The sequence below is a fragment of the Dendropsophus ebraccatus genome, chromosome 8, assembly GCF_027789765.1.
Source record: "Dendropsophus ebraccatus isolate aDenEbr1 chromosome 8, aDenEbr1.pat, whole genome shotgun sequence".
Lineage (NCBI taxonomy): Eukaryota > Metazoa > Chordata > Amphibia > Anura > Hylidae > Dendropsophus > Dendropsophus ebraccatus.
Genome location: NC_091461.1, coordinates 52035814 through 52050914, shown reverse-complemented (window position 1 = coordinate 52050914; position 15101 = coordinate 52035814). Strand labels below are relative to the sequence as shown.

Below are 15101 nucleotides of genomic sequence, written 5' to 3'. Positions count from 1 at the left end.
ATTACTTTTCAGATATGCGTATAAGTTACAAAACAGTAGAGATATCTAGTCTCTTTAACATGAGTGAACGACTTACTAGGGGGCATACACAACACCCGTGGTGGGACACCACATTTTGCAGCCCCTCTAACAGCACTTGCACCATGTAAATAAGAAGTCCTGGACACTGAGTGAAGACAACGCAGATGCACTGACATGGTAGTCAAGAACAAGAGGCTTGACCACTCAGTGCACCTACACCGCATTAGACGCTTTGGCGCATGCATGATCTGCTGGTGTGTGTGTAGAGGGGGGGGGGGGGCTGTGGAGATGAAGGAAGGAGAAGCGTATGCCTCATCGACTCATTTTCCTTTACTTCTCCCTTTGCCACCATGCCAACTTCCATCATAACCTGAAGTTTTTTTCTAGCAGGCACAGGTTATTTGCGGCTGTCTATTTAACAAGACGTCTATGTTTGCTTGATAGGTTCCTGAAGTGGGAACATAGCCATAGAGTGGGGAAGGCAGCACTGATAATGGTGTAGTTTATCCTGAAAAGTTACTTGAAAGAACAGCTACCCTTAAAACAGAGAGACATGCCACCTAATGAATGCACTTTTCCTCTTTCAGCTGCAGTCTTTTACATAAAATTTCTACAAAAAAAAAATCCTTCTTCAGCATTATATAATCCCATAGTTGAAAGTTATTTCTAGAGATGAGCGTAGCAGCCGGAAATTCATTTAGCAAATTTTCGGTCAAATTCATTAAGATTCGCAGATCGAATCTTAACATATTTTTAAAACTATAATCGCTACAATAATGGGACTATTACAAAAGGAAACATTTGTTAAAATATGTTGTAAAAGTGTCAAAAATCTAAAAATCACAACTTAAAAAATCTCAATCAGCCAGTCAATCATCCAATTTCCACCATTCCTCTCCTCTCTGTCCCTATATCGGTTAGGCCTCATTTACATGTCAGTGTCAGTTTTTCTTGTAAGGAAATCCTGATCAGGAGGCCTCAAAAGTCTTCAGGAAACCATCAGGATTTCCTGACAGTGATTATTTTTCATGTTCAGGAAACCATCTGTAGTGTCTTCAGGATTTCCTGAACACATCAGGAAAGCATCCGGATTTTCTGATGTGCATCAGGAAAGCATCAGGGTTTCCTGAGTTCCAATAGACTTCTATGGAGGCACCCGTTCAGGAAATCCTGATGAAAATAGGTCAGGTTCTATAATTTCCTGACCTATTTTTCCTGAACGGACACCCTTCAGGAAAAATCCTGAAGGCTATCAATGCAACCCTATGGGTCAGGAAATCTTGACAAGAATTCCTGATAAGAAAAACAGACACATTTTCCTGAAGTGTGCAGAGGGCCTTGTCTCTTCCTTCTCTGCTCTAACTGCCTGCTGCCATCCTGCTCTCTCCTCCACACACAGCCAACTGGCCACCTCTGTTAACGAACCACCTTATATAGAGGTCAAGGTGCTGACATCACCCAGGGGACTGCAGCTGATTGGATGGGAGCTAGGGTTTATGGTTAATTCCTTTCTCCCACCCAGTGACACTCCAGGCAGCATGGTTTTTGTTTATTTGCGAATTTTAAACAAATCGGCGGGAATTTGCTTCGCAGAACAAAGCAAACTGACATTGCGATTCGCAGCAAATCTTGATTCACCACATTCACTCATTTGTAGTTATTTCCATAAGTTAAAGGGAACCTGTCACCCCCCGTACCGGGGTGACAGGCTCCCGACCCCCCGTTAGAGACCCCTATACTTACCTCATCCCGCCGGGTCCCGCTTCTGGATTCGGTCGGGTCCCGGAGTTCTCAGCCGCTGCAGCCCGACGCGCGCGCTGAGAGATGAGTCCAACACCCATAGAGAATGACAGGAGAGTCCAGCGCTCCGTCATTCTCTATGAGCGTTGGACTCATCTGTCAGCGCGCGCGCCGGGCTGCAGCGGCTGAGATCTCCGGGACCCGACCGAATCCAGAAGCGGGACCCGGCGGGATGAGGTAAGTATAGGGGGCTCTAACGGGGGGTCGGGAGCCTGTCACCCCGGCACGGGGGGTGACAGGTTCCCTTTAATAATTTTGAACACTTTGTAGATAAGATTGAAAATTACATAACCATTTCAAAATTTATTAAACATTTTGTGCAAATCAACACAGCAGCTGATAAGCCCAGGAAGGATTACGTTTTTAGATACCCCTTTAAAGTCCCCCCACCAAAAAAGATCACCTTTAAGACACTGCAGCTACATTCCCCTCCTGCCTCTGCTTCATAGTAGTCTAGTATTTAAGGCTTTTTCTTATCAATTGCATCTTTTCTTTCCTCCTTAGTCTTATGGACAAAGCTGAGGAAAGCAAAAGCCTCATCATCATAAAAATCATTCTTCATCTTATTAAAATAAATTCTTCTCAGAGCCGTTTCACTTTTTTCTCTCTCATTCTGGAGTATATTAATCTGCAGACTCTTTTTATAGCAATCGATGGCTTCTGATTCAGACTTCATGTAGCGTTCTTTGAAACATCCATAAATGTAATAGATTTTCTGCCTTTCCTCATCTGTAAGATTGCTTAGTGCCAAAACGGCTTGATATGTTTCCTCTGCTTTCTGAAGATCCTCTATTTCACGATATGCTTTTGCTAGGTCTAAATATGCAAACACAAACATTTTCTTATACTCCACTGCCTTTTCAAAATGAAAGATGGTTTTTTCGATGATGGATGGATCTATATTTTTGGATGGAAACTCATTTTTGTAATATAAATACTTTTTCCAGTAACATAGTCCAGTTTGGTGATGTAGAGCTCCAGAGCTTGGGGTGAGATCTATAGCAGTTTTCAGGAGTTCCAATGCCTTATCCACCATCCCAGCTCTCTTGTAAAACTTTGCTACATAGCGGAGTAAGTAAGGATTGCTTGGAGCCTGTACTATGTCTTCTTCAATATATGGTTTTCTGAGAACTTGAAGCTTCAAAGCAAGAAGCGCCTTCACCACAAGATCATTTGGATTCTTCTCTATTGCCCGTTTCAGTAGCTCTAGGGATCTGCATTCTGAAGCTGGAAATTTTCTGCCATTTAAACCTTCCAGTCTATAGACCACAGTTGCATATCCGGAGTTCCACTCAGGATCTTCTGGCTCTAGCTTCAAAGCCTTCTCAAAGCATTGTTTTGATTCTTCATAATGTTGTGCAGTAAATGCTAACAGTGCCCAGGCCTTTTCCCCATAGATTTCAGCTCTGCCTGGTGTATCTTTAAGTTCTTCATGAATCTGCTCTACTTTATCTATATATTTTTGAGACTCTTCATACTGGTTGAAGTAGTAGAACACCCAAGCATAATTTCCGTATGTCACCAAATATCTGTGATCAGTTCCATCTGGATTGTTCTCTTTAATCATTTCTTCTGCTTTCTCCAAATTGGCAATTGCTTTTGGGTAGTCACCTTTCAGATGCATCATATAGGCCAGTAGATTGTACACCATGTATTTGTTCTTGGTGACAAGAAAAGTCAGCTGATCATTCAATCTGTCTTCTAATTCATCAGGTTCAGTATCCTTCAAAAGAAGTTTCCATGTAAAGTGACATTTGAGTTGTTTTAAACGTAGCTCCAATGTTTCCTTTGATATCTCACTGTGAGAGAAGAGACTGGTATTAGTAATTGATTTATGAAATTTTATATACGCATACAATATATATTATACTATATGAGTCGCTTAACTGGACCACTACATGCAGTATGTAGCTATAATGTTTCTTGTACAGCATGATGTATTGCAAGCTGTTGCTCTGCACTGCTGCCAGTCATAGTAAAAATGTCATTACATTTTATTTTAGTTTTCTTCAACAATGTTATATTATACTTATATAACCGTATAAAATAAATGTAAAAAAAAAATCACAAGAACACCCCAACCCAACAAGGTATAACCCTTTGAGGACCAAGCCCAAAATCACCCAGTGGACCGCGCCAATTTTCATTTTCCCCTCCTCCCCTTCTAAGAGCTCTAGCACTTTCTTTTTTTCTATCTACAGGGCCATGTAAGGGCGTGTTTTTTTTAGGAATAGGTGTACTTTATAACAACATCTTTCATTCTACCATAACATGTATGACAAAACCCCCAAAATACAATTTATGAAAATATAAATTGGTGAAATTGGAAAAAAGAATGCAATATGGTAACTTTTGGGGGTTCCTGTGTCTACTTAATGCACTATATGGTAAAAAAAACATGATATCATTTTTCTATAGGTCAGTCCGAACACAACCATATGCAGGTTTACACAGATTCTCTAATGTTATATATATTTTTTTATGAAATCCTATATTTTTTGCTATTAATAAAGTATTAATAAAATGGCCCTGTTGTGACGCTTATAACGGTTTTAGTTTTTCACCTACTGGGCTGTATGGGGTGTATAATGTAACAAAAAATGAGCAATTCTGGCGCTTTCCCCCCTCTTTTCGTTTACGCCGTTTATGATGCTGATTATTATATTTTAATAGATCGGACAATAATGCAAAGTACGATATATAATATGTTTATTTATTTTTATATGTATATTTTATTTATATGATGGGATGGGGGGTGATTTTAACTTTTATTGAGGGAGGGGCTTTGGTGTATTTTTAAAAACATTTTTATTTATTTTTTACACAATTTAAGTCCCCTGGGGGACTTTTACATGCAATCATTGGATTTCAATAGAATTGATCAGTGTTATAGGTGCTCTTCTCATTGAGTCTGCCTGTGCCAGACTCAATTAGCAGAGCGCCGATCAGGTCACACAGAGGAAGGTAAGAGACCTCCGGTGGTCCGACACAGCAATCAGGACCCCTGCAATCACACTGCGTGGGTCCCGGTCGGTAAGTGACAGGAGCTGCTCACGGCATTTAAGGGGTTAATGATTAAACTGCAGCGTGATCAGTGCAGCCTGTCATTAACGGACATCTGCTATGAAGCGTGCTCTGCTCTGGAACGCGCTTCATAGCACATCAACTCAGGACATACGGAAATGCCCAGGGTCGTCTGGTGACAGGAGGCCAGGGCGTACCCATACGTCCTAGGTCATCTAGGGGTTAAGGTATTGTAGCCATATGTAAATACTGTGTATGGCCTTTAGGGGTCTCACTACTTTATATTAGTTCAACTGTATTATTGTATCTTGTTGGTTGTTGTTCCGTAGTAGACCTCATGTGTAGTGGCAGCTAACATATACACAGAGCAAAATGTCTTCTACCCAATACAGTTTGTGAGCATCTAGATAAAGGAAAAACCAACAGAACATGGTGGCAGCTAGGAAATGACCTCTCAATAGCAAGGCTCCTGTCAGCAAATACAGATTGTATGAAATTACAATTGTACACAGCAACTGTAAGTACAGAGTCCCTAATATACTGCACTATGGAACATCAATGGGGCAGCATTTGGGGGTGAGTTTGTTTTATTTTATTTTTATCTAGTTTATCTCATGGGGGCAGTCTACTACAGGGGGACTACTCACAGAGGGCAGCCGCAAGGGGGTGCATCTACTAAAGGAGGCAGCAGAACAAGGGTCCAACTATTAAATGGGGCAGCAGCGCAGGCCACCATCTAATAATGGGGGTCAGCAGCACAGGCCACCGTCTACTATAGGGGGACCACCCATAGGGGCCATGTATTGTATTTGGACTAGGGGGCCATCTACTATATGGGTCAGAAGCACATGAGACCATATTCTATAAGGGGCTGCACAGGTTAATATGTGATTACAATGGGGGCCATCTTTTTTTTTTTTTTTTTACGTCTAAAGTCCTGAAGGGGTTGGTGGTGTTGCAATGTATCTCAGATGGCCCAAACTGGGTGAACAACTCAGAGCACCTTTAATCGGCCCCTGCAGGAGAGCTTTAGGACTTGTGGAATGGTGGCTATATCCCACCCTTTCCAATCCTTTGATTTGCTTGAGAATTCGATTCAGGAATCCCAGTGCTTCAGTAGCTACAGGGAACAGAGACTGATGTCTGCTGAGATCTTTCTGAACGAGAACCTGGAGGTGAAAGGGAGCGTTCCAAAACCTCCCTCCTTAGCGTAACATCCATGCTTCCTTCTTTAATGATAATTACTCTGACTGTGAGGAAACTTGGGAGCAATATCATCAGTGGAAAGCTACTGAGAAGGAATGGACGGCAGCTGCTGTAAAGTTCCCTGTTGTAGCTGCTGCTGTAGCACCTGTTGCTTCTGAAGGAAGACCCAGTCGGTCTTCTGCCACTGTCACTGCTGCGGACACAGGCACTATTACCCAAGTGCAGCCACAGGCGACCTACAACGTAGTGGTCACCTCACCCTCACCTGTGTCTGCTACCACTACGATCACTGCCACGACCGCTACCATAGCCACTTGCATGTACTAAAAAAGTGGCCCCACACGAATGTATCCTTAGCTACCACTTGTGAGACTCACACTGGAGAGACTGCGCCCTCTTGGCCATTCTGTTACATGTTCTGTGGGTCCCCAGTTTCATCCCTGTAACAGTTTAAGAAGTCCATGCCCAGCTCTACTGTGAACATTTTTCTTCCCCTTTCCCTCTTTTTTGTGAGGAAAGACGTCTTGCTCTAACACATGAAGTTCTTGTGATGTATATGGACTGACGCATCATAGCACCAACAAGGGTGTATATGGACTGATGCATCCAGAGTTCCAGTTTACCAATATGGACGATTGTACTATTACCTCTTGCACTTTATAAAAAGTTATATATTTTTATATGTTGAACTTATCATATTTGTAGTTATTTATCATTATTTGCTTTAAATACGTAACCCAAGCTGTGCTCACCTTCTGTTGCTACTTTCCCCACGGTATTACGCTGAGGTCGGCTTCTTTAAAGTGGGGGAGCGTGCAGTTTCCCAGTACGGGTGGTTCACTAAGTATTATACCACCTGGGTAAAGTACCTCTGTCAGGTTTTGCACAAAGGGGATGAAGGTGCTGTTTATGGTTTACCCACTAGATGTCTCACTCTTTTCTATAACTCTGCATGAGCACAGCTAAAGGAAATGGGTTAATCTGTTTTGCTGTTTGTTCACTGTTCTATCCAATCACAAGACCTTCACACCACTCTAGCCACTCACACTTTTTCTTTCTAACACAGCCCCACCAATCGGAGTTTGACTGGTCAGCCCTAGAAAGGTGTAGTTAGTTCCTGGTGGGAGATCTTTCATCGGTAGTGGTTTGGAGGGACTAAGACCACTATAGAAAGATTCTCCTGCTGAGAGAAATGTACTCTGTCCTCTAGGGTACACCTTGTCAGGTGATCCTTCTCCTATATTCTCAAGACAGTTACAAAAGCAAGGAACTGATCCCCAGTAAGACAAAGAGCAAGTATGCTGAAGTATCTTACTGACACATGGCTCTTCTGGAAGGTCTTTGGAAGTCTGCTACATCCAGTATTAAAGGCTTGGGGCTCGTACTACCCAACCTTGCACTCTCTGATCTGGTTGGGCAGAAGGCTGTCAGATAGTCAAGTATCTAAACGTGAGTACGAGTATTCTACACTATAATCCCAGCAGAGTACAGTACTGCATTGGACAAGGCCCCCAAGATGGTCCCTACACCTTCACTAAGCTACCGCTACCTTCTACACTACTTTTCCCCTCTATTACTTGCACCTGCTGATCTCACTACTGTGTTACTTTTGTATTGCGCAGAAGCTTCTTAAGAAAAAGTCATTTGTGGTTATGTGCTGGACTATTTTTGTGTCGCCTTACCTGCACTTAACTTGGGCTACCCCTTTTCAAGCGCAGTGCCCGTGGGGGTGGGTCATACCACTTCTGGCATCATGACAAGTGCCCAAGTTAACCAAAAATAACCCAAGCCCATCTGCTGTACTACACACAGCACCCCGGGCCACGGCATGTGCATTTATCTGGAGATCATTGCTGCTATCCCAGAAGACAGGTTGTCTGTTCGTCATGTGATCATGTCACATGGTCTACATAGTCTCGTATTCAGTATGTAAAGAAGACAGGTTTGTACATTATACCAATGCATATTAATGTGGACAGACCACACAATAAGAATCAAGCCACTGACATCATGTGACCATGTCATGTGGTGCACAGAGTCTCTAAATACAGGAGATATACAAGAGCAGATTGTAATCAGGACGTCTATGTAAATTAAAGGGTCACTCTTGCCAAGCTTACTTTTTAGATGGAAGTGTAACAAGCGCTGCCGTCAGAAGTGTGACATCATGGCACAGCTGCTTTCCAGCGCCCCCATTCTGTGCCGTGACAATACTGCAGTGGGTGTCTGTTGTTTTAAGCCATGATGCCCTCCTCTAGGCCGTGCCGCCTCCACTTTAAACGCAGAATTATTGGGAGAGTACACAGTGAACAGTCATTGTCCCCACCTCCTCTGCGACGTCCCTGCAAGGTCGCACGATCTTGGATGTGCTTAGGAAAAGCGTGGATCCAAGAAGATCATGTGACCAGGACGGGACGTCACAGAGGTGGTGGGGACAATTGCTCTGCCCTGTGTACTCAATAATACTGTGTTTGAAGAGGAAGTGGCATGGCTAGAAACGACGGTGACAGTGCTTGCTACACTTCCATTTACAAAATACGCTTGAGCGGAGTACCCCTTTAGGCTGGGTTCACACTATGTATATTTGAGGCTGTATAGCAACCAAAACCAGGAGTGGATTGAAAACACAGAAAGGCTATGTTCACATAATGTTGTAATTGAGTGGATGGCCGTCATTTAATGGCAAATTTTTGCTGTTATTTTAAAACAACGGCTGTTATATTGAAATAATGGCAGTTATTTACCGTTATATGACGGCCATCCACTCAATTTCAACATTGTGTGAACAGAGCCTTTCTGTGTTTTCAATCCACTCCTGGTTTTGGTTGCTATGAGGACCTGACTTGAGGACCAAATACTGCCTGAAGTATACAGTGTGTGAACCCAGCCTTAATGTGAGTCGGTCGCACATCCTGGTTCTGCCTACTGACATCCCACACACAGCATACAATAAATAAAATCATGTAGATCATAGCGTGCAATGTTGTACAATGTATGTGGGGAATAGATTGCATGTATGCTTGGCATAAGATTAAACATCCCATCCCAGTGAGCCATACACAAAAATGCCTCCACAGAGCCACAATTGTGGATGCATGATCACTAGATGGCGCCAGAGACCAGGACAAAACAAAGATCATTACACATAGGACTAATAATATTGTACACACTACAGGTACTTATAATGAATAGTAAGCAAATGCCCATGGGAACAAATTGTATGAGAAAGATATGAACTAATGAGCAAACAAAATACCATAATCAATGAACATCAAGATGTCAGCATGATCATAGCGGTAAATTTAGCAGTTAAATCAACTGGATCTAAGTCAAAGATAGAGCATACATATTGTGGTTCTATAAATATAGTGTTTTATATAGTTTTATTATAATTATTTATCATTGTGCATCTCTATGATTCTTCCAGGGCTGCGGGGGACATAACAGTGCTGTATACTGACCTGCTCTGCTCTGCTGCAGCTGCCGATTCCCTGCCATCCGCTCTCGGCCACTGTCATTGTTTTGATAATTTCCTATGATGTGATGCTCCCACCGGAAATGGCTGCTCATCATAGACTGCATTGTATTGTCATTGTATGTCAGTAGATGTTATAAAAACTAAGACTAGAAGCAGAGAGTAAAAGGCCCAAAAATCGCCAGCTGCAACAGAGTGGGACAGGTAAGTATACCTGTTGTGTCCCTCACAGTCCGGGAAGCATTGTAGATTCTCAATTAATACTGGAAAACCACTTTATATGGGTACTGCTATAAAAAAAAAAGAATTGATGTCATTGTAATTTTTTTTTTTTTTTAATTTAAATGGATGAATATGTTTTAAAGACTAGCTACTACACCCTACTGTTTTGTTTTTTTTGTTGTTGTTTTGCTTTTTCTAATCCTGGATAATTCTTTAAAGGGGTTCATTCAAAGGAAACAGAAGACAGTTAAAGAAGCCTTTTTCTCCCCGGTGTTAAAAGTTTTTTTCATTCCCTTCCCCCTTCTCTCTTCGGAGACATGTAGGGGCAGAGCTAAATCCTGTTCATAGCGTACATGGTTTTGCACCGTGTCTCCGATGGACATTGCATGCGGTGGCAAAATCACACCTGCATGTGATGATCGGGACAAAGACTTGCTCTTCTACCCCTTGGAAAGGATACTTTCCAAAGTGAGGGAAATGACAAAAAATAAACATCGGGGAGCAGAATGCTTCGGCCATCTTTTGCTCCCCAGACAACCGTTTAAAGGAGACCTGTCAGCCGGGTCAGCCCCCCCGAATCCACCCCACTCCGGAAAGGACCCGGCATACATACCGGCTCCTGCGCCTTCTGCTCCTGATCTCGGTCCTGCCACGGAGATATGGCCGTTGACTCCTCAGCGTGCTCAATATGCAGATGAGCCGAGATGGGTCCGATGGCCATAGGAAATCACTGCTCCATTGATTTCCTATGGCTATCAGACTCATTTCAGCTCATCTCCGCAGCAGGACCGAGACCGGGAGCGGGAAGTGCAGGAGTCTGTATGTATGACGGGCTCTGTCCAGGGATGGGGCGGGTCCGGGGGTGCTGACCTGGCTGTCAGGTCTTCTTTAACCTCTTTATCACTGTCGATACGCCTTTTTAAGGCCGCCCGGCAATGATAAGCTATAGCACAGGGTCAGGACTTGTGCTCGCGCTATATGCATTCGATGTCAGTTGTACAGTATGTTACAGCTGACAGGTGCCTGCAACTACTGAGAGCGGACCTCAGTCTGATCCCGGGAGTTTAACACTGTGCATGCTGTGATTAATATTGACAGCAATGTGCACCATGTAACCTGACAGGTGTTGGACCTGTCAGGAGTCAATTGGCTGATCGTTTGCTGTGTGTTAGAGGCCTCATTCACACGTCCAGTGATTTTAAAGGACTGTGATTCAAATCCGCTAGCTAGCTCCGTGATCTGTGGAAAAAGTGTCTGTGATTGCTGCCGCTCCCCCTGTATCCACTCCATTTCACTACTGGTGCCATGATATCAGTCTTTTTTACAGATGTGGAATTCGTGGAATCCATAAAAATACACGTATCCTATAAACTTCTATTGGCATTCCGTGCCACGATCCTAGTACAGAGTGCGATCGTCTGAATAGATTGGTACAATTCAGTGGGCTTTAAAATTGTCTGTGATCACTGATCCGCATTTATGGACAACTTCACGAGGAGTGTGAATAAAGCGTAAATGTTAATTCACAAAACATGTAAAAGAATTTACCTCATTCTGTCAAGTTGTGTGTCCCTCCTGTCTATGTGCAGAAGAAGCTTTCTGAATACAGGATTCTGATCCTGCCTTCATGCTTTTATAGTCAGGAAATCCTCATGGTGACGGACCCCAGCATCAACAGAGGGAGGAGAGAAGGGAGAAATGATACTGCCGGGAGCCACTAGAAACAGCAACAGTATGATACTATTCAGATAATTGAAACTAAAAGCAGCTACAGTATGTTAACCCCTTTAGGACCAAGCAATTTTTCGTTTATGCACTTTTGTTTTCCTTCTGGTGTTTGAAAGGCCATACTGCTGGTATGCAGGAAATCCTCATGGTGACGGACACCAGCATCATCAGAGGGAGGAAAGAAGAGAGAAATGATACTGCCACGGGACACTAGAAACAGCAACAGTATGATACTATTCAAATAATTAAAACTAAAAGCAGCTACAGTATGTTGACACCTGTAGGACCAAGCAATTTTTCGTTTATGCACTTTTGTTTTATTTCTGGTGTTTAAAAGGCCATACTGCTTGTATTTTTTTACCCACAGACCCCTTTGAGGTCTTTTTTTTTTGCTACACCGATTGCACTTTGCAATGGCTCAGTTAATTTTTACCTAAAATATATAGGGGGAAAAAAATATTTCAGCAATGTTGCATTTTGGCGAGTTTTTGCACTGTTTACTGTGCGAGATCAGGAAGGTGATAATTTAGTTCAGGTGAATACTTTTTTTTTTCTCCCCATCACGGTTCCTTAAGTGGTTAAGTAAACAAGCAGGGAGAGGATAGAATATTACATATCTATATGTCTTGTAACCTAGTGAATCAAGCCATTCTGTTGATGACAATGAATTATATTCAGTGAATCACTGGTGATGTTGCCTCTCACTTTTCTTTTCCATCTGGTGTGGGCCATGACTCCTCTCTTAAGAATCTGCCAGAGAAACACCTGCACGTTTAATAAGTAGGTTTATTCATATAGTATTAAGGCCCCTCTGGACAACCAAATATTAGTTAAGCCCCTCTGTGCCTCCGCCAACCCCCCCTGTTATTCCATTTTATTGTAAGGCCCCCTGTCAGGAATCTGCAGTAGCCTGTGTGAACTGGACCTGGTGTTTTGCCTTTGTGTGCCACACTCGATTGCTTCTCAGCTTCTGGCTATGCAGGAGTTAAGCTGAGAAGCTCCTGGACTTGATTTTACACCTGTGTGGTTGCTGTGATTGACAGGTTTCTCTGCCTGTCTGTACCTGGAAGATCAGAGCGCCGGTCCAATGAGGATCCAGACCGGGCTTTTGGTCAGCATAAAAGCAAAGCAGAGACTGAGTCCCAGCGCTGGCTAATTAGGTTTACTCCTGGTCCCAGCTCCCCTGTCTATTCCTGCGAACCCCTCTCCTATCCCTCTGTGTTACTCGACTTGTTATCTGACCTTCTGCCTGACTATTTGATGATCCCTTTGCCTGCTGATTTTGTACTGCGCTGCCTGTGTGGATTTGACCCGGCTTGTTCACCATTCTTTTATGATTGTTAGTCCGTCTCGTTCTGTGTGCACTTTATCAGTGTAGGGAACGTCTTTGTGGTTGTCCACGGCCGCCTAGGGCCGATTGAGGCAAGTAGGCAGGTGACAGTGTGTGGGTTAAGACCTAGGGCCCACTGTCTTTTCCTGTCTGTATCGCCCGATCCTGACACCCTCTGTGCTAAAATGTAGTAGTTAGGTCCCCTCTGTGCATATAGTAGTTAGGATTGACTGTGTAGGTAGGTATTTAGTAGATAGTATCCCCAATGTAGCAACCTCCCCTTCCTGGTAGTTAGTCCCCGCAGTAGGTAGTATAAACTGGTAGTTAGCTTCCCAGTAAAGTGCAATACCATGTAGGTACAGTTATTACTTGTAGGTAGCCCCCCCTATGAAGCTATTCCCCCTGTGGGTAGCTTTTGTGGTTGTTGCCCCCCCTATAATATATCCAATGCAGGTAGTCCCCTTGTAGGCAGCTGTTCCCCTGGAGGTAACCCAGTAGATATTTCTCCTGTAGGTAGTCCCCATGTAGTCATCTCCCTGCAGGTAACGCCTCCAGTAGACATAGCCCCTCCCCCCTCATGTAGGCATGCCCCTTGTAGGTAATCCCACAGTATGCATCCCCCCCAGTAGGAATCCACTGTGTAATTGAAAAAAAGAATACTCACCTCGCTTGCAATGACTCTCCCTGCTTTGCGAGTACTCGAGTAATATGGACACATTTAAAGTTAAAGGGCTTAGTGCAGCACTTGCAGTACTAACGTTGGCCATGCAACCCAGTGTAAAGCTAGGACTAATTTGTGACTATTTGACGTCTATACTATGAAATTCATTTTGTAAGTAAAGCCCCTTCTACATAGGCTGATTAGACGGGTGCATTGCTAAAAACACTTCTTAGGCTAATAATCTGCCCTTGTTAAAGTGACAGTGATCAGCCAAGAAGTAGGCAAACTCGAGTCTTGGCTGATTGCATTTTTTTCTATCGGCCGCACATCTTCCTTTGTAAACAGGAGATATGCGCACAATAACCAACATTTAAATGGCTGCATGAACAAGGCAGTGATTGTTCTTGCAGCCTGGCCGCTTGATTAGTAGTGCCTTGTGAAGGCACTGCAAACGAGCGATGATCTCACTGATTGTCATTTGTTTGCGGTCGCAGACGGTCGAAGATTTCTGCATCTGAAAGGCCCTTAAAGTGTCACTGTCGTTATAACTTTCAAATTTTAAATCAAGAGTAGATGTGAAATAAAGCAAGTTTTCAATATACCATAATTATTTGTGTTGTTGTTATCATGCTGTAAAACAAAGCTGAACTTACCAGAAATTCAGGTCCAGTCTCCTGAAGGCAGATTTTTAGACTGGTTGAAAAAAAAAGAGTCTAAACAAAGGAATTCCAGCCAGTACACAATGCCAGTGCTCAATGTGTTCATCAATCACATGACTGCCTCCTCTCTGTGAGCGCTCAGATGGCCTGGGATACAGAGGACTTCCTGTTTTCTGACTCTTTGAGAAAAAAACTGTCAGAAAACAGGAAGTGCTGTGTTTTCCATGATAAAAAAAATGAATGTACTGTATATTAAAAACTTGCTTTATATCACATCTACTGTTGATTTAGATTTTGGAAGTTATAACAACAGGTACACTTTAATCCAATTTACACAGCTTGTATCAAAAACAAAAGAGATTGATCGTACTCCTACAGATTAGTAGTTACTAGTTATTTAACAAAAATTTTGGTATTGACTGTGACCTATGTTTCTGTATCTCTGACCTGTATATATGATTTGGCATATTGTTCATTGTTTTACTGATACCTGGTAATTTTTTCTAAGACTTGGAATCATCTTGTTTAAAGGTTATTCATTGTGTTTGAAGAAAAGGTCATTGTTCAATGGAGCCTAATTATCATTCTTTGTCTAAACTCGTAGAGGTGGCCACTCCATGTGAGAACATATGAGAGGCAAATAACCTCTGTATACCGATCTTACACATTAGAGGAGTGTAAGATGTTGTTTAATGGACTTAAAAAGCTGACCATAGCTGAGGAAGATTGAAACATTCTGTACCTGTGCACAGTGTTGACTCCCAGCTGATATTCTTCCCTGGCTGAAGTTTTGACAGATGATGGCACACTCCTGGTGATGAATTTGGAGCCATGTGTCTCTCTGTGTTGTTCAAAGCCCATGTATAGAAATATGTATAGGGAGTCCACCACCTAATATTGGTATGTAGGATTCAGATGCTGCATGGCTAATTGTACAATCATAATGTCAGGCTGGGGAGACACGGACAAGACAGT

The 15101-nt window shown here is 42.9% G+C and overlaps 1 protein-coding gene across 2 annotated transcripts; it reads right to left on the bottom strand.

Moving 5' to 3' along the window:
- Window positions 1-2097: 2097 nt before the first annotated feature.
- On the bottom strand, window positions 2098-11367 carry LOC138798576 (interferon-induced protein with tetratricopeptide repeats 5-like). 2 transcript variants are annotated; one of them, XR_011364106.1, is made up of 3 exons: window positions 11297-11345; window positions 9513-9816; window positions 3545-3620 (listed from the first exon to the last, which is right to left on the bottom strand). XR_011364106.1 is itself a non-coding variant. In XM_069979091.1 (2 exons), exons 1-2 carry the CDS (start codon window positions 11299-11301, stop codon window positions 2282-2284), a joined length of 1344 nt encoding a protein of 447 aa, XP_069835192.1. In that variant the 5' UTR covers window positions 11302-11367; the 3' UTR covers window positions 2098-2281. The 2 variants fall into 2 exon arrangements, 1 of the variants encoding a protein (XP_069835192.1); XM_069979091.1 differs by lacking the exon at window positions 9513-9816 and having other exon boundaries at window positions 2098-3620; window positions 11297-11367.
- Window positions 11368-15101: the final 3734 nt, after the last annotated feature.